General features: G+C 40.6%; 1 protein-coding gene across 3 annotated transcripts in view; it reads left to right on the top strand.

Annotated features, from left to right (window-relative positions):
* The window catches only part of arhgef18b (rho/rac guanine nucleotide exchange factor (GEF) 18b), a 41,546-nt gene extending 33,635 nt beyond the window's left edge, over positions 1 to 7,911 (top strand). For all 3 annotated transcript variants that reach the window (XM_058638010.1, XM_058638008.1, XM_058638009.1), the window contains 3 exons: positions 1,738 to 2,083; positions 2,746 to 2,871; positions 3,977 to 7,911. In XM_058638010.1, the coding sequence (XP_058493993.1) occupies positions 1,738 to 2,083; positions 2,746 to 2,871; positions 3,977 to 4,284 (780 nt within the window). In that variant the 3' untranslated portion in view covers positions 4,285 to 7,911. The remainder of the gene's footprint in view (positions 1 to 1,737; positions 2,084 to 2,745; positions 2,872 to 3,976) is intronic.
* The last annotated feature ends 10,738 nt before the right edge of the window (positions 7,912 to 18,649 follow it).

The raw sequence follows: 18,649 nt of genomic DNA, 5'->3' as shown, positions 1-18,649 counted from the left end.
TGTGCCAAGATGAATGAGTGCTGAAAGAGGAAGAATGATGGAGGGGAAGAAAGAGGGATTTACTGTGGGGAGGGACGTAGGGAGACTTTCCCCTGTGCAGGGCCCCCTTTTTGCCTCGGGTCATCTCGTCATGCCCTGCTGTTACAGCTGGGGGAAGCTACAGTCTCCACAGATGCTAACACACACATGCACACACACCGTCATAGCCAGATGGATCTGCCCTTCATGCTTTGTAAACACAGTCATCGTGCATCCCTTATCACCACAGGAAGCTTACTACATCAATCTCATTGCTTGTGGACTACACGACAAACACAGCAGTTACAGAATCATATATATATATATATCATGTATATGCACTGAGCAATCACAGTTTTAGATATAACACATAATTGCTATGAGTGTTTTGCTTAAGATTTGTATTAAAAATGTGTTGTGTCCTTTCACTTTTGAAGTTTAAAGCCACAATTAACTGGTTTCTCTAACATTTTTGTCAGGAGAAAATATTACTTTTCTTGAGTGACTAATTTTAAACCGTTCAATTGTGATAGTGTTTGGCCATATCATTTTTCACAATAGCAAAAGCAGTTCATGTCAAGTGTTCTCCAACTTAAAGTTTTAACTTTAAAGTTTTTGTCACATTTTTCAATTATTACAAACAACAATTTTACAAGATACAAAGAAATGCATCAAATTAGTGTCCTGGTTGGGATCAACCCGAGCATCAAAGATTGTTGCGTAGCTGTACAGAGAAATGTGATTTGAATTGTCAACAACCAAATATGTCTACTTCCTGATTTTTTTTTAACAATGTTTTATGTCACATTGTTGTGAAACAATGGTGAAGTAAGTCTTGCATTAAATAAAAAGTTGCATTTTCCAGTTAATTTAATGTAGCATGTGGAATAATTAAAACATACAAAGACCACACTCTCCATTGTTACAGTGCAGGTTTGATGACAACATTGACTTGATTTCTAGATTATCTTCCCTTAAGTTTAGCATTTTCAGGGGACAATGCAGTCAGTGTCTTTCATCCAATGATTTCATGAGAGCTATTTTTGTTCTCCTGCTTGTGGAACAGCCCTGTCTGTTTTGGTAGACATGCCTTTATGTGCTCAGGGACTATTAAGGGTTTTATATTTCTAGTTTTTGTGTGTTGGATTCCGTGCGTGTGTGTGCGTATTGTCCTTGAGCCTCTTGGAACACATCAAACGCTTTTTTACTAAACTCACCAAAGTGTATGCTCAGCAGAAAGTCGCATGTGTTTCTGATTCCCTCCTTAGCTCATAAATACCACGCTCCTCAAAGGATTGTTTTTCTGTGATGATACAGCATCACACAGAAGATTTATAGTGTGTGTCAGTCGCCTGTACTCTTAAAACACTCTTAAGTTTTCCCTACGTAAAGAAACACATTCATACATAAAACACTATACAGCACATCCTACTTGCACACGCATGCACAAAAAAATACACAAACTTAATTCAACCACACACTGCTAATGGCAGTGTAGAGTTGGGCGTCTGTCCTTTGGGAACTTATTCTATAATATTTGCAACATGGGCAGAAGAATTCAGTCATGTATCAGCTAATACACCTAAAGCAAATTAAGGGAACAAAAAACATTATGCAAATTATATCAGTAAACCTTTTCATTTGAAATATTTTATTCAAGTTTTTATGTTTGATTTAGGTTTTCCCTAATTTCCCTCAACTCTGTTCTTCCTCCTTCAGGTGGTTCCTCTGTCTGGTAGTCTGAATGGGGAGCTCCTCATGTCCTCTGGCCTCACCAGCTCCACCAGCATCCCCGACCTACCTCCGAAGCCTTTGGTGCGTGCCAGCCTGTCTGTAGCACCAGCGGACTATCCAGAGCGCCCTGAAGTGTCGCTGCGGCGAGAAACGAGCGCTTCCACTCTGCCCCTGAAGACGGAAGTGCCACTTCATCTCTTCAGCACCACCAACCAGCAGCACAAACTGGTCGGGGTGCAGCAGCAGATCCCGACCAAGCTCGCCGCCTTCAGCAGTGGCAAAGGGAAAGTAGCCAAAAGCGGCAAAGCTTCACATCGCACTGACAGCACAGGTAGGAGATTCACATGAGCAGTAAGAAACAGGATGTGATAGCTTGGATCCATATCACTCTTTTACTTTTTGTCAGCCAAGATTTTTTTTTACATTTTTACTCAAAGCAGCTGCCAACAACACTCACACATCGTAATGTAAAAGTGTAGCATACATTGATTCTGTCACTCCCAGAAGAATTCTGATTAATTACCTAAGCACTGCCAACATCTCCACATGCTGTATGCTGAAGTGGTCTTGCAGCACCCTCACCCCTTCCCTACCCAGTTACTAGTGACTAAAAGTTGGTGTTATGTTGTATCTATCAGTGAGTTAAACTCGTACAACATCTGCATGTAAATCTCAAGCATTTCTTGTGTAAACCTGGCGAAATAGACCTTTTTCCCAGCAGATATGTGTTTATACAGTGTAACCTGTAGAGGCTGGGGGTTTTTTTTCTGACAAAAGTTATTTTTAAGCTGCAAATGTTTCCTGTATTTTTTATATCTAAGTGAGCTTGACCTGATCAGCATCCTTTAAGTTGCTTATTAGGGTCTCATTAGATGTCTAAACTGAGGCCAACCCAGGCTGCACCAGTTTACCAATGTAATCTAATTGTACAATTGAATCACCTTTTATCTTCCTCCTGATGTGTTATGTTTTCCTCCCTTTTCCTCTCCTCAGCCTCAGTAGATATGAAGCAGATGCTGCCATTGAAGCTGTCTGCCCGAGATGAAAACTCCCTCAAGGCCAAGCGCTCCATCAGCCCCCACCAGCAGCTCTCGTTGTCAACCCTGCATCTCCACGCAGGTACATATTTATACACACTCTGTGTTCATGAACAATAAACATGCACGCGCGCACACCCACAAACAATCTACATGCCCTCCTTTCACTCCATTAGGACAAACCCAAACACAGTGCTGTCTGTCTTTTTCTGCTGCATTGTCAAACGTGTGTTCTCACAGACACAAAAATGAGAAGCACGTTCTCCACCTGGGCAAAGCCAACCCCACCCGACCATGTTTGTCTGTAAAGCTGCCTCATGCCCAGCCTCACCCTGTGTAAACACCTATCAATTTCACAGGCTTCACTGTGATTAATGGCGGGCTGCTTTGCTGACACAGGCATTTTAAAACTTTAATCCTGAGCCCTCACAATTGCCACAGACAAAAACACAGACACTATTTCATGTGAAAGATTACAATGAGGACTTGTAAGTAAGCTCAGCTGTATTAAATGGGTGTGACAGTCTTATCGCTGGTATTTTCTAATAATATTTTTGGTGCTATCTTTGTTCAGTTATTGTCAAGCTTCAGTTGTGCGTGGGGCCGGAACAAAATAATTAATTTGATTTTAAATCCAAAGCATTTATTTGAATTTATCTAACTACAGTAAAATGCCAACCAGTTTTTTTTTATTGAAAAGCTGCAACGTCTGTAGATTTTTGTTGTTATTCTGCCTCTGTTTGGTTTTTGTGAACAGAAAGAATATAGCCTTTGTTTGCTGTATCATTCATCTGAAAACAGGCGCTGTCGAGCAATACTAGCAGGCGTGATTTGGAGAGCGTTTGTGTGTATACAGCCGCACTTCTTTGTGTTATCAGTCCTACGCCAACCGGTTTGCAGCTGTCTTGCTTTACAAGTGTAATGTTGCTGTTGCCTTCGACTGACAAGAAAACGAATCACATCCTGTCTGCAGAGCGACATCAGATCTAAACATTGCACACTATACTGAGAAACACAGTACTGTGGAGCTGATGGACTTATCTGTATTTTGTGAACTCATTTGACCCTCATTCGCTGACCCTTCCAGAGCACCTGCATCCATCTTGAGTTTGTTCAAGTGAAGTCCTTGAGCGCACCACTTACTCCTTTTCCCTCATATTTTGGCTTCTTCTTTATTTCTCTGACAGATCAACTGAGTCCACCAGACACTCCCGGACCAGACAGCCAAACCACCGTCAGCACCTCTCACCCTTCAATTCCTCCAAAGCCCGTCATGCCTCCCGCACAGTCCCATTCTCAGCCCCCCAGCGTTCCTCCCCACTCCCAGAGTACTGGACTTCTCCATTTCCAGTCCCACGTGCAGCCACAGGGAGTCAGTCCAAACTCACAGGCTCATGTCCAGGTAAATCACGGGCTCAGCCACAGCCAGAGTTTGACACCACCGTTTAAGATCTCCTCAGAAGACCTCAATAAAGAGGACGTCATCTTTTTCTAAACTCCAGTCTGCTACCCTCACAACAAGCACTGATTAAAAGAAAGAAATATATGGGATGGATATTGATCCCCAATCAACCTCAAGGTCCGTTTCATGGAGACACGAACACTTTATATTCAGTGTCGGCATATGATTCACTCATGTCTGACTGACTTTCTGAAGCCTGTTGCAGAGAACAGAGAGTTTCAGAGCCTCTTTGTCTCACACAGAAAGAAAATAATCACATTTCATTAAAAAAGAAAAAAAGAGGACGTGCTGTTAAAAAATGTTTTTAATTAAATATGAAACAGGAACCTTTGGCAAACCAAAGGCTTCTTGTAACGCATATGAAAAGGTCTCAATGAAGTTATTACAATCCAAAGACATTCACTGTAAGAGCTTGAGGTAAATACAACTGAAAGGAATAAATGTCGCCTGCATTTCAGAAGACTCTGGTCCGGCTGAAGTATAAACAGTACAGTATGAACTGGAAGATGCTGCGATAGAATCCTGGTCCTAAACCACAGGAACTCATTCAGCAGGAGTGTGGAAGGACTCGGCACTGTCCGTTTGACATTTCATTTGCACAGTGTAACTACTGCATTCCAGACTGGTGAATGATCTTTTAATGAAGTATTGTTAGTCGGCATGAAGGTTCGTTTGGTTTACTTTTCTTGTCTTATTTGTGATGATTGCAGCAGTCGGTGGATTACATCTTTAAGCGTTGCTAGTTGTTGTGAAACCTGCCATGGATTTGGTCCACAGACAGTTTCAGGCCATTGTGAAATCATTTAAATTAAGGGATCGTTTGTGATAGTTCGGTGCTGTTTTTTTTTTCCAGCCCAACCTGAGTGAGACTAACTCAGCGATGCCTTTCATGTCTGTCGGTTTAAGTTACTGTAGATCTCATTCTGCATTTAATTTTTTACAAACACTTGGGGTTAATCATTAATTGTCATACTTTTATTTCTGTGACTTTGGCTCTTTTATAATACAGATTGTGTATTTTTAATAGAGAAACTTTGCAATGTGAGTTTCTGTACATTTTGAGTAGTTAATTTAAAGTTTTATGGTTCATGTTCTGGACTAACACCCGGTCAGTGAAGTAATTATCGCTGTGTTTGGCATCATTATCATTCTGTATTGGCACCAGAAAGGTCTCAATGAGTTTGTCGCACCTTGGGTTACATTTCCCAAAAACTGTCCCTTTTTTAAAGAAAAAAAGAATCCTCAGGACACACATGTGATTGCATTTCAGTGAGACTGTAGTACACTGTACATGTCATGATATTTCATGTTGTTTTCAGGGTAAAACACAACTATCAGAGAAGAAGAACAAAGAAAATCTGGGGTTAATAGACTTTTAAAACATGATGACAATAATCGTATAATGTTAAAATACTCTCAAGTCCACCATTCTACTATAAAATGATTTGTTTTTGCACTAGTTTCCCCAATTGCTATTAAGAGAAGTCACACAATGACAATAAGGTCTAAATGTGCAGTCATTCTGCACAGTGTTCACATCAGTTCATGCCTCACACTCATAGGAGGGAGTCGTGTGTCCGTGGGGCTCGTTTTGCCAAGTGGACAATTTTAAGCTTGTATGTCTTTGAGATATATATGAAGATGTCATTTTTAATTGAGCGCCTTCATTTTCTAATTGACGAGTGTGTTTTATTGATCGCCGATGACATTTCTGAGTCTTAAATTTCTGTGCCTGACAGAAAGGCAATACTGTGATGGTACAGTGGTCCTGCTGCAAAAGGACCATCAGCTGTTGTTTATGATTTCACTCCTCGTCTTTTCTTTCCAGATTAAATATGTGGATGACCATGCTTGGAATTTTCCTCTATATGTATGTGGGATTACTGTAAATCCTGGAGTAGCTGACACGTTCTTGTGTTCTGTGAGGGGGAAAAGATCAGAAGAGCTTTTCGTCTTTGTCCAAATAAGGTGTGATCACTACCTGCAGTTTGAGTGGGTTTCCTGAGTGTTGATGTATATTATGTATATTGATGTACATATTGTACTTAATCTCTTCTGCGCTGCGCTGTTTCTCCATTATACTTAGAATGAAATGTTTTACATGATTTGAGATGCATACGGCCAATATTCTGTGTGAACATGTATAGACGTTTATAGAGACACAATGTACTACACTGTATGTCTTACTCGGAAAAGCACGCAGCAGTTCATGAAACCACAATCAGTCATTTTGCGATGTATAAATCAACTAAAATGTGTGTATGTGTTTATTTAATCTCCTGATGTTTGTGTCGATGTCGTAGCATTGAAGTCGAGGTGCACAGTCTGTATTTGTTTAGTGAATCATGAGTAAATATTTCACCCAAGATTATGTAGCAGTCGTCAAAGAAAAAAAACACCCGAAAACATCTGTCGTTTCAGATTGTTAAACCAAAGAGACGTTGAGCTGGCTGGCTTTGTTTCTGTGCTCGCATATATGAAGGAGAAGTGACTCTGCGCTGGCTGTGTGGTCGTCCACAAAGTGTTATTACTTGTGAAAACATCCTCTAGGGAGTGTCCATAACAAGTGTGTTTACAGCACATGGCAGTCCAGTTCATATCCGGCTTCAGGTCTAATCTGTGAGTTTCCTGTTTGATCACAAAGGTCTTTTCATACACAGGTAAACATACATGTCATTTTACTTATTACACAAACAAATCACACAGGTACAGTAGTGTACTGTCTCATAATGGCACATCCTGATAATCTCCTTCCATAATTTCAACTGTATATGAGTTCAACTAACTCTGTTAATGCGCATGTGAACGTAATTTGAAAAAAACAATTTAATAACGCAATTATGAATAGGTTACAAGCTTTTTTTCAGCCAAGCGTTCTACCATCTCACACAGTCCAGTCGGTGTGAAAAGTTACAAGTCTAGAAATTGATTTCAATAAAATTTTGAAAGCTTATAGCTCTTATAGCTAGGAGAAAACTCCATCCAGGTTTGAAGCTTTAAAAACAAGCAGTAATTTAACCTTTATTTTGTACTTTCAAGTGTCTCTCACACTGAATGATATGTGAGACGACAGTAAATCTAGTTTTGTTCTCCTGTTGTGAGACTTTTTAACTGCTGATTATGAACCGGTTACGCGGTCCGGTTATGGACCGTGTTGGTGCCGCTCTTTGGATCAAGTCCTTGATGTTTTTTATGTCTTTGTGTCGGTGTGAAAACTTTGAAGCCAGTCAGTCACATCACTGTGTGTTTGTGTGTGCACTCCTCCAAAAACACAGCAACAAACATTTCCAACCTTGTTTCCGATCTGTGTTTTCATCCATACACACACACACACACACACACTCTCTAATATGCACATATTGGACCTGTAATGTGTAAATGATCATGAATATATTTTATTTCCTTGGCCAATTTTACACTAGTCACTTTGGATAGTAGCATACTTGAAGGGGGAAAATGAATGTTTTGTAATGCTTTTTGTTGTTATTGTTTGTGAACTTTTATTTACCGAGAGCTGCCTAATGACATTTGTAGCACGTGGCATTGATTTTTGTACTGTTTTTATTTGATTCACTGCAAGACATTAGAACAATCTGTGGACACAAACTGCTGCCTTAGAGAGAGTTTAGTTGTTATAATAAAAAAAAAGTCCTAAAATAATCTTTCTCTTTGTTTTCATTGTCTTTGGAGTTTGTTTGTTTTTAAACACAGTGGACAAAAGCGAATTGTTTGTTTATCTGCACCTTTAATTTAGATCATTGCTGTTTAGAAGAAAAAGGGGAGTGTGAGTTATTGTATTTCAAGGATTTAATCTGCTCTCTCTCGACTGCTTTGACGTATAATTCTGCCTCGTTATTTAGATTTCTACTCGCTGCTCGTCAAAATAATCCTGACCACCCAATTAGCTCACACTGCAGCCAGGCCTTAGTGTCTAGGTGGAGCAGTGACAGGACTATTGGCCCTGTGTTTAGACGACCTAATAACAGTCTATTCCCAGACAAAGCTCTATTTTCAGGTGCTGTGGTTGTGGCTGTTCAATCCCTCTGAAGACCTCGCTCACTGCAGAACGGCTGCTTCCTTAATTATTGTCACTCTGGCTGGGAGGACGTTTCAGTAGTGGGCAGTTTTTATTGTCTGCTGTCATTAGTGGCTTTCCTCTGTCTCCTCTCAACAATTATTTTTTCAGGCCGCTTCCCCCCGTAAGGCAAAGCTGCATTTGTCTGTCTTTGTTTTTGTCTCGCTCTCTGCTTCCACTGCTCTGTCTCCCTGTCTCTTCCCCTCTCTTCCGCTGCGTCCGATCCATCTCAGCTCAACCGCCTCTCGGCTTTTTCTTTTTTTCCCCCTCTGTAATCTGCTTGAAGTCGTGAGTCTTGGCTGTTGTTATTCTGTGACAGAGGTTCGTCTCACCACAGAGTTAAACAAATAGATGCTCCTCAGAGACAAGAATGCAAACGAATCTCCCTACGGCCTCATAAAACACTGAGACAAATCTTAGTTTGATAGACTCTGTCTCTGTCGGTTTGTGTTTGTTATTGTTCTTCCGCCCAGATTTAACAGCTTCGTTTTTGGAAGGAGCCATCAGACTGTTAGAGGAGCATTGTTTTATTATCGTTTTATTATCAAGTGACACCACAATTCAAATTCTTTATTTCTTTCCTTTTTTTTGTAGCGTGTGATCTTGTTATGTTTGTCAGTTTTACATGTGTCTTATCCGATGTGCTAATTAAGCCAAGTAAATATTAAAGGTATACTTCACCGATTTGCATTCAGCTTTGTATTACTAGAATATGGGTAGTATTTTTGAAAAAATTGTGCTTCCCAACCTCAGTTTCCCCTGAGTCGAGAAATATCTTCATTCTTTATTTTTTTTATACGTGCCCACCAGTGACACTTGATCTCCTGACGATCCTGTAGGGCTGAAACCATTACTTTATTCATCGATTATGATTCAAAACATGAGCAAAGTTAAAAAAACTCAATGAAACTAGACAAGATTCACATAGATAAACCAACTCAAACCAGTTAACTACATAATTAACTACTTATGTCCAACATCCAAAACATTTTATTATAAATGAATGAAAATGCTGTAAATACAACATAAACACACTTCATATAATAATAAAATAATCCCAGAAGGGTTATGTATGAAATAAATTTACAAAGACCAAAACTTTGCTCCAACTTTATTTCTGTAAACGGACAATTCAGTTTTAGTTGTTAAACTGTCAGTTAACAAAAATGTTTATTTCAATCATAGTTTTTGTTATTTCATTATTCTTCATTAACTATAATAACCACACTCATTAACTATATAGTCACACACACACACGATGATGCATTTTACTGCCAGGTGTGAACGTTCATACTTAACTCAGTCCACAATACGATCTCATCACTGAGGATCGATGTTAATACCGGGTCTGAACCTGGTATTAAAGTTAGTAACCACTGTTTCTAACCCAAATTGACAGCCCGTGGCCAATTGGAAAGGGAACTTGACTTGTAACCGGAGGGTTGCCGGTTCAAATCCCCACCCGGCCAAAAAAAGGGCTGGGGTACACCTGAGCAAGGTACCCAACCCCCAGTGCTCCCCGGGTGCTACTCAGTGTGACAGCCCACTGCTCCTAATTCTAGGATGGGTCAAATGCAGAGGAATACTTTTCCTAAGGGGATTAATAAAAATTAAATTATTTTAAATCAGCAGTGTTTCTTATTCATATATTTTTGCAAGTGATGTTGGGCAGGAATGTGCTTTATGGCAGCTTATCTGAGTGTTGTTTGGTTACTCTTGGGTGACACAAAGGTCCTCTTGTTGAAAAGACACAAAGCGGACTCTATCTGTCGTCTTCACTAACACCCAGAGTGATTGCAGCATCATGATAGGCAGCAGTAAAACATGCCTCTGAGCCTCTGAGCCTCTGAGTCAAACCTGGCTTACATAACTTTGTTGGCAGACAGTGGTGTAAACCAGAAAACAGAAGTCTGTCCAAGATAAAAAAAAAAAGAGATAAGATTGGAGCTGTTATCACTGACAGATGAAAAGTACTGAAGGTTTGAGTCCTGCAACAACTGTGTGTCTCCTTGGACACCGGGTTGTAATGTCTCATATGTAAACTCCGAGGGATTTCATGCCGTCTGGCTCACAGTTTTGCTTTGGATGAATTAGGATCATTGTTCCTCCACCTGCTCTGCAGATCTTGCATCAACAAAGGAAGTCCCTGTGAGGTGGGTGGGGGGGTGGATGTAGCAACAGTGCAACGGCCTGCAGAGGGAAGGTCACGTCAGGTGAAAATGAGATCAGGTGAAGGGTTATTGTTCTGACTGGAGAGACACCGCTGGTGAATTGAGGAAGGAAGTGTGCTCTGAGCTGACTCACCCTTTGTGCTCAGGGTATTGGCCTCTTGCACTCCACTGCAGCCAGGTGACATGACAAGTCAGTCCAGTTTGGTTCCCATGACGCCGCATCACAACGTGATGAATGGTGCCATTGTTTCCAGAGAGAAGTAAATACACCAGATTCTCACTCAAGTAAAATCTCGTCCGTGGCATATTTATAAGAGCAGGTAAACCAAATAACTAACAGATAAATATTGTTCATATTGGAGGCAACATATAGAAACAGATGGTCGTAAGTGTTGAGGGTGAAAAGTAATGTTCACAAATTTGCTTTGGTTTAGTGACGTGTGTATTAACCCTTAGTGCTCACGTGGCACAGATCAGTCCCGCAGGTGCACCCTTGGATAATTGCCATGGGAATAATACACAACACTTTATGGACATCCTGGAGGTCACCTCATGTGTGACCTCCAGGGGCTTTTTCTCATGTGTTACAGTACATAAGTAACACTCTCTGTGTTCTAAGGTTTACGTAAAGTTTTATAAAGGTTTATGTATGATGTTTACATTTGGCATATGCAGAAAACAGTTATGTTTGTTAAAACTAAAGAGAGAATAATGTCCAAGTTGAAGACGATCAATTCCGATAGTTTAGTCGACTTTTATGGATACAAAGGAGAAAGTGGGTGTAAAAATGTGAGTCAAAAATGAAGTTACAAATATGGATCATGACAGTGTCAACAATCACGAATAGAAGTTATGTTTCCTCAGATGTTTCAGGTCCGGTCCACAGCTTTAATCATTTTATCATCTGGGCTTCAGGGATACAATGTTGTTCGGGCCAGATGCATTATGGGAGGTCTCTGTGGCATTTTGAAAAGAACCTTGAAAAGAACCCTATACACAAGACTCATTTGTGCACACACACACACACACTTTTAGTACTTTAAGTCGAGTACTAGTGCTGCCAAGACAAATAGCCTCCTGGCAGCCTTCATGGAAAACCTTCTTCCAAACCCAACGTGAACATGTGGGCAATTAAATTTGCAAGGTTTCTCTCTGGAAAGACCCAAAAATGAGCTTTGCGTAAATTCTCTCTACCATTGTCAAAGATGTTTATAAAGGTTTGTGCCAAAAAACAAAAAAGTGAAGAATGTGTGCAGTGCAAAAAACAACGTGGACAAATGTTCAGATATGTGAGTAACTGGAGTAAAGGGGACAAGAAACCTGTGGCTTTGCCCTTAAGCCAAGATAGTGATGTGAAATGAATCTTAAGTAAATAAAAGGGAGCTGTAGGCTCTCACTACAGCTAATGGAACAACGAAACATCCCGAGACTTTCTTCAGGAGTTCTCTGTGAGTCTCTTTGGAAGGATGTAGCCCGAGGTGGTGCACTTCAGTCCAGAACAGCTGTTTCCAAAACAACAAAAGTCAAACTAAGATGCTTTCTTGGTTTCTTGGTTGGTTTCATATACCTGTGAGAATCACTACAGCAATATTTGTCCCTGGTTATCTTTTACATTCGCTGATGATGAAGGAGAAAGAAGAAGCCAGAAAGAAACAAAAAAAAAAGATAAAGATAACACTTGTTTTATCCTGAAAGAGTGGAGTTCAGCAGAGCTCATCACAAGTGCAGCAGCACTGCTCTACAGGGGAAGATCTTAACTCATCCACTCTGATTAAGGAGCTGGAACAGAGCAGTCGCCAGACTCCAGACTCCCACTGAAGCTGGCAGAGTGTGCTGACTGTCAGGTGGAAGAGGGAGGGGCAGGGGAGAGGAGGAGGAGGAGGAGGAGCAGGAGGAAGACGCTGCCAAAAGAGCAAAAGGCCACCAACTGCTGCAACTCTGAACACCAGTGTAAACCAAGTCAGTTTGTGGCAGGTGTACACATTCATAGTAAATCAGTATTTGATTTTGTTTGGCCAAAATATAAAAAAGAAACAAAAGTGCTTTCTGACACAGGTGATTCAGCCATGTGTTTCCTTTGTTTATGTTTGTGTATATGATCAGACAATTAAAGCTCTAGGGTTCAGGTAAGGAGAAGATTGGAGTTAATGTTACATTTTGATTAAGGAAACATTTTATGTCTCGTGCCTCAACCCACGGTGTTGAATATTTAATAAGTAAAGAGCACCATCTTTACTCATCTTTAAGTGCCTTAATGTGCCCTGAAATAAGTTGTCACTGGACATTGTGCGAAATGGCAGATAAGCACAATATAAGTCATAATAAATAGATATAGATAAAGACATTTTGACACATTTGGTCACAAAATGACAGGTGTAAATAATCAAATTCATAACGGCTGAGTTCCATTTCGCTTCCTCAGTTTCAGGGTTCATGCTGATTCATTGTCTTGAACGGATTCATTGTTAATGTGATCAGCAACACCTATTCATTTATTCACTTTTAATATTACTGAAATTGTTTTCTAAGACATTTTTTTAGTTTATTTATTAAAATCTTAAAAAGAATAAATACAGTTATAGTGTCATGATGAGCTGATCCTGTCCCTCATGTTTAGTGTTTTCTTACAAGCAAAGCTGTCCTCACAGTTCTCTCTCTCTCTCTCTCTGTGTTGTGTGTGTTTTGTGGGCGGAGCTTTGACGAAAGCACAGACAGGAGGACGAGGGATGTGTCGCCTGCAGCGAAGCCGACGATTGCATCCTTTTTCCTGACCGAGGATGTGAACAGGATTTTCAACAAATAACATAAAAAGGTGTTGGAAAAATGACTGTGGAGTTTGTCTTTGTGAGTAAATATACAAACATAAGCACAAACTGAATACATTTGATATATAGTGTTTAACACATTTATTAGACCCGCCTGTCTAATGAAATCGAGTAAACCTAAATATGTTAGAAAACTGAATTCACCGGTTTATACCCACATTTGAACAGACTCAAGCATAACATTCAACCACTAAAACACATTTTTCTGTTTAGGAATGCAAGTCTTCAATCAATAAATAATAATGTGTTTTACTACTTTTTGTAAAACAGTATATTAATAACTATGATAATTATATTTTTCGGTGAAAGAGTTTCTACACACTGGTGTATTAACCATTACAGAAACATAATGACCAGTGGTGTTCATTTAAGGCAGCTCTGTCTTTGAGTTTCAAGTCTGACATCTCTCAAACAAACTGTCGAGCCGATATATGGGATTAAGGGTTTAAGTGAATATGTGTTGGTGTTGAGCTGTGTGAGGGTGTGAGGGAGGCGGGAGCAGCTTGTTACACGATATATCCGTCACATTTAAAACGATATCGCTCGCATTTCTTATCCAAACAACGTGAACGTCGTCGCTGCACACACTGGTGCTCTCAGTAAGTCACCTGCCAAGTTTGAATCCTGTCAGGTGACCTGGTCGACAGTTGTGCCATAAAAAGTCAGACAGATGTTCCTTGTATTTATAGATAGATATTGTGTACACACACACACACACACACACACACACGTCATCTCTTGACTGAATGCGGTTAAAGACACATTTAAATGTTCTCATGCCCTCGAGAAAGAAACTAAACGAGTACAAACTATATTTGCTGACCCAGTGAAATGTGTCTTGGACGTGCAGGAACATGCTTTACTATAGAAATGTTGCTTCTTTTTTTTTTCTTTTTTAATCCACGGCTCTCATTTCAGAACATCAACATGTCAAAGATTCTTGGCAGAGTGTTAAAGTGTATTATGTTGGATAATATGATAATGCCACACAAGCTCCGATGAGAGCCCTGTCATCTACTGTAACTTGCACAAGAACCTGTTCCACAACAAACAAAGGAAGACTGCGCTATTGTTCAAACACAACACAAATCTCCACGTTTGACTCTCCACCAACTCTATCTCCGTTTCCCTTCCTCTTCCCCTGTCTTTCAATTATCTTTACATCGGCCAATCACAAAACTGCAGTCGGGCCTTTGTCTCCTTTTGGAAAGTAACAACAAACTACGCTTCAGTTACAGTCCTGAACAATACAATCAGATCATAAATCATTCGGTGTTTTGCTCTTGCAGTGACCCACCTGTGCCCATCTGATTGTCTGGTTATCAAAAAGCAGAGGAAAGAGCAAAACTCTCTGGGGAATTTGAGGAATCTGAAATGAGATGCTGTTAATGCAGCAGCCACAGAACACTGACTCAACGGTCGATATCTCTGTGTGTGTGTGTGTGGGTGTTCATACGGCGTGTTGTCTGCTTCATTAGTCCTGTCTAAGCTTCTGTGTTCAGGTCTGAATGAGGAGGGAGGACGACACACGTCAGGCCCAGACACAGACAGATGCTGCTGACATGTTGGAGTGTCTCTCCATTGTCCTGCTCATCCTCCGTGTCACATCTCATCCAAAGTGGTCAGTGAGACGCACGGCGCAACAGAAGGGGTCACTTCAGACACACACACACACACACTCCCTCAGACACACACACACACACACACACACACACACAGTTTTGTCCATTCTTGTTAGGACATTGCATTGACTTAACAAAGCTTTATCCCTGTTAATGCTTAACCTTAACTTTAATTCAAATCTTAAGCCCTTTAACGTAACCGGTTCTTCAGAAATGAGGTTCTTGTCGATTAGGACCAGGGTTTGGTCTCCATGAGGACTACTGGTCCTGACAATGTCAATGTTCATGCCAGAAAAGGTTCTAAGGAGGTAACAGATACAAGAACACACACACACATACACACCCCCAATGCCTCCCAAATCAAAAGCCACACACAAAAAAAAATTTCAAAAGCGCCATCCACGCCTGACAGGAAGGCCTCAGCACGCACACGTACAGATAAGACACAAACACAATAATGGAAATCCTCCAGTGTGTGTGTTGACATTGACTTTGACGGTTTCGGGGTTAGTGTTAGGGTCAAGGTCGGAAAGCATGATGACTCTGAGAGTGTGTGTGTGTGTGTGTGTGTGTGTGTGTGTGAATGAGTCTCCCCCAGGCAACATGTGAATCCCCTTCATGTCCCCCCCAAATCACAGCCCCCCACCCCCCTCATCCTCCTCCTCCAGCCTCACTCCAATTCAACTGGGAATCTATCTGTTTTATTAATGAGAGGCAGAGGAAATGGCAATTCTGTGAAGAAAAGAAAATCTCCTACAAAGACACAAAGCAGGGCTTTGCTGCGTATGTTTGTGACGCAGAGGAAGAGAAGCGTGTGTCTCTGCAGCACATGACGCTGAGTATGCCAGGCTTCCCTGGAATGTCCGCTGGCTCTTCTGCGTCCTGCCCACAGTCACTGGGATCAGTCCATGAGGCCTTTGTGTGTTTTTCCTGTGAATGAAACTGTCCCTGTGTTGACTTTGTGACGTGATGGGAGATAACAGAGATTCCTCCTCAAAGTGCATATTTCAGATGGTTCTCCCATCACTGTTTGTGAGAGCAAGAAAAACATGGGAGGGGAGAGGCATCTTAAAAATGACAGACAGACAGACGACGTACGGTGCACTGTGAGTGGGGGTGGAAGATGCACTCCAGTCCTGTGTTTGAGTTCAAGTACGACAACGAGAAAGAACTTTACTCCATGCCAATGATATTGTTTCAATATTAGTGAAGTAAGTAGAATCTGAACCATCATAGGTGCTTGAAGTGATGCAGCTACTCCTTAAACCAAATTCTTAAACTGACTCTGACATTTGTCTAAATGGAATGGGACAGTGCTACACAACGTGGCTTTTTTTTTGTTTATTTTTAAAGTAAGCTGCTACATTTAGATGCTTTTATATGCTTTAAGCTTTTATATTCTGTTGTGTGTTATATCTGAAAATGTTTTGTCTCTGTAAAAATAAATAAAACAAAATAATGAAGTGTCTTGCCCAAGGACACATTGGCATGTAGGTGACTCAAAACCGCTCAACCACTGAGCTACTGCTGCCAATGCACTAGATAGGATTGCAATCAAAATAATTAATTGCGTAATTTCTTCTGCAGGTCGTTATGTTGCTTTGTGACGGCAGCTCTCTGTCCTGAGCTTCCTCTCAGCAGGTGAACAGAGACAGTCTATCCATCTCTGAAACACTCAGTCTTATATTAACACGTGCTTTATTGCATTTATTGTCCAATTCTCTTTGCTTGTTGCTTTCTTTGCAGCATAGGCAGTCATTACTAGTGCTGGAGTAGCAATCTTTCCACCAAAGGGACCTGTGTGCAGAGGACTTGAAGTAAAACATCCAGTAGTAACGCCCTCTTTCTTTATAAATTGCCCTGTAATTGATCTCTCGCCATTTTCCCCAAAGCGTAAAATGTAATTATTGATCAATATACCAAAACCATATCAGGCTAAATATACCTTTTATAGAAATGATCTGAGAAGGTTTTGAGGAACTAACTCACGATTGCTGTGACACTCGGGGTCTTTAATCTGAAAAGTAAACAATCTGCTGTCAGATAAAAATCCTCTAGAAGAAAATAGCACAACATTAATCATGAGATTAATGTGGCTTTTGTTTCATCATCAGGAAGAGAAAATATGCTTCCTTGTTCTCATTAGGGGGAAACTTGGAATTTCAATCTGCAGGCAGTAAAATGCCTGAGTGTGTGTTTGCATGTTTGAGCCTGAGTTGAGTGCGAGGCAGCAAACACACACACACACACACACACACACACACACACACACACTGAGCTCATCAAAGGCCTGAACACTGAACAATCAACTCCCTGACATTCAAAGCTATTGTGGACTTGCCAGAACCAGAGTTCTTCTCCTCTCCTCTCCTCTCCTCTCCTCTCCTCTCCTCTCCTCTCCTCTCCTCTCCTCTCCTCTCCTCTCCTCCCCTCACCTCTTTCTCTCCCTGTAATTTACTGGGTAATTATTCCATTGTGTAAACAGCTATTACTGAGGCCGAATCTTGGCAAGTCTGAAAAGCGCTCTCCTGTCACAATGCTCACATTTCCCTTGGTCTTTGTCAAAGCCACAGGTCTTCACTGCACAGCCGCTCCAAAACAGAGACGGTGAAATGAATCCGGTGGAGAGAGGGAGCGAAAAGGAGAAAGAGCTCAGTGTTGTAGGAACAAGTCTGCAGTAACAGGTCGCTTTTATAATCCACATTAACTGCAATTTCACACCTCTGCATCGACGTATAAAAGCCACACACCACTTTTATTATGTCTCTTGTTACACTGGAGCTTGGTTTAGTGAGGGATTATTACTCAGAGGGTATAATTAACTCACCTGTGCCTATTCATTCACTGTGGCATTAGTGATATCATGCCTTAAGTTTAAGATTATAGTATCCAACATACAGTGTTGTGCAAAAGTCTTAGTGCAGCACCAACTTTGTTGTTTCTATGTCTGACAAATTCTTTGATCACTGGTGTTTGGATTGGAACAATGATGTAACTCTTATATACTAACAAGCTGTCAATGAGTTTTTCACAGCAGACAGTTGAAATTGTACGATAAACAAAATAAGTTCTTTTCAAACTGCACACGTTTCCCCCTATTTTTCTTATATATTCTTATATATATATATAAGTGACAGAGAAATAATTATACTCTACGGTCATTACAGCATTGCTAAAACAACAAATCGAAGACTTTTGACGTTTGCACTGTCCTGTATAACAACAGTGTATGTACTAAAAATTCCAGAGATAAGACTTAAATTGCTTTAAAATTGTTTTATTGGACTCTGAATTCCTAAAATCCACACTCAGTGTAATATAGATCTAAACATGACATTATATTTCAGATACATTTTCAGAATAGGATTAGAGTAATTGAATCAATTTAGCAACAATTATATAGTGTATGGAAATCTATTTAATGTATGTATACACGCACACACACACAAGGACCCTTATAGACATAATACTTTCCCTAGCCCCTTACCTTAACCTTAACCATTACAACTAAGTGCCTAACCCTAATCTTTACTCTAACCCTAATCTAAACCCAATGCTAAACCTTACCCTAAAACCAGGTCTTAGGACCAGCCAAAAATGTCCTCACTCTGTATAGTTTATACAATTGTCGGTCCTCTCCAAGCCACAAATACGAGAACACACACAAACACTCTGCTCAGACAGCAGAGAGGAGACGACCAGTGC

Source organism: Solea solea, chromosome 9 (assembly GCF_958295425.1).
Source record: "Solea solea chromosome 9, fSolSol10.1, whole genome shotgun sequence".
In the NCBI taxonomy this organism is placed as follows: Eukaryota; Metazoa; Chordata; class Actinopteri; order Pleuronectiformes; family Soleidae; genus Solea; species Solea solea.
This window is presented reverse-complemented; position numbering and strand designations above follow the sequence as displayed.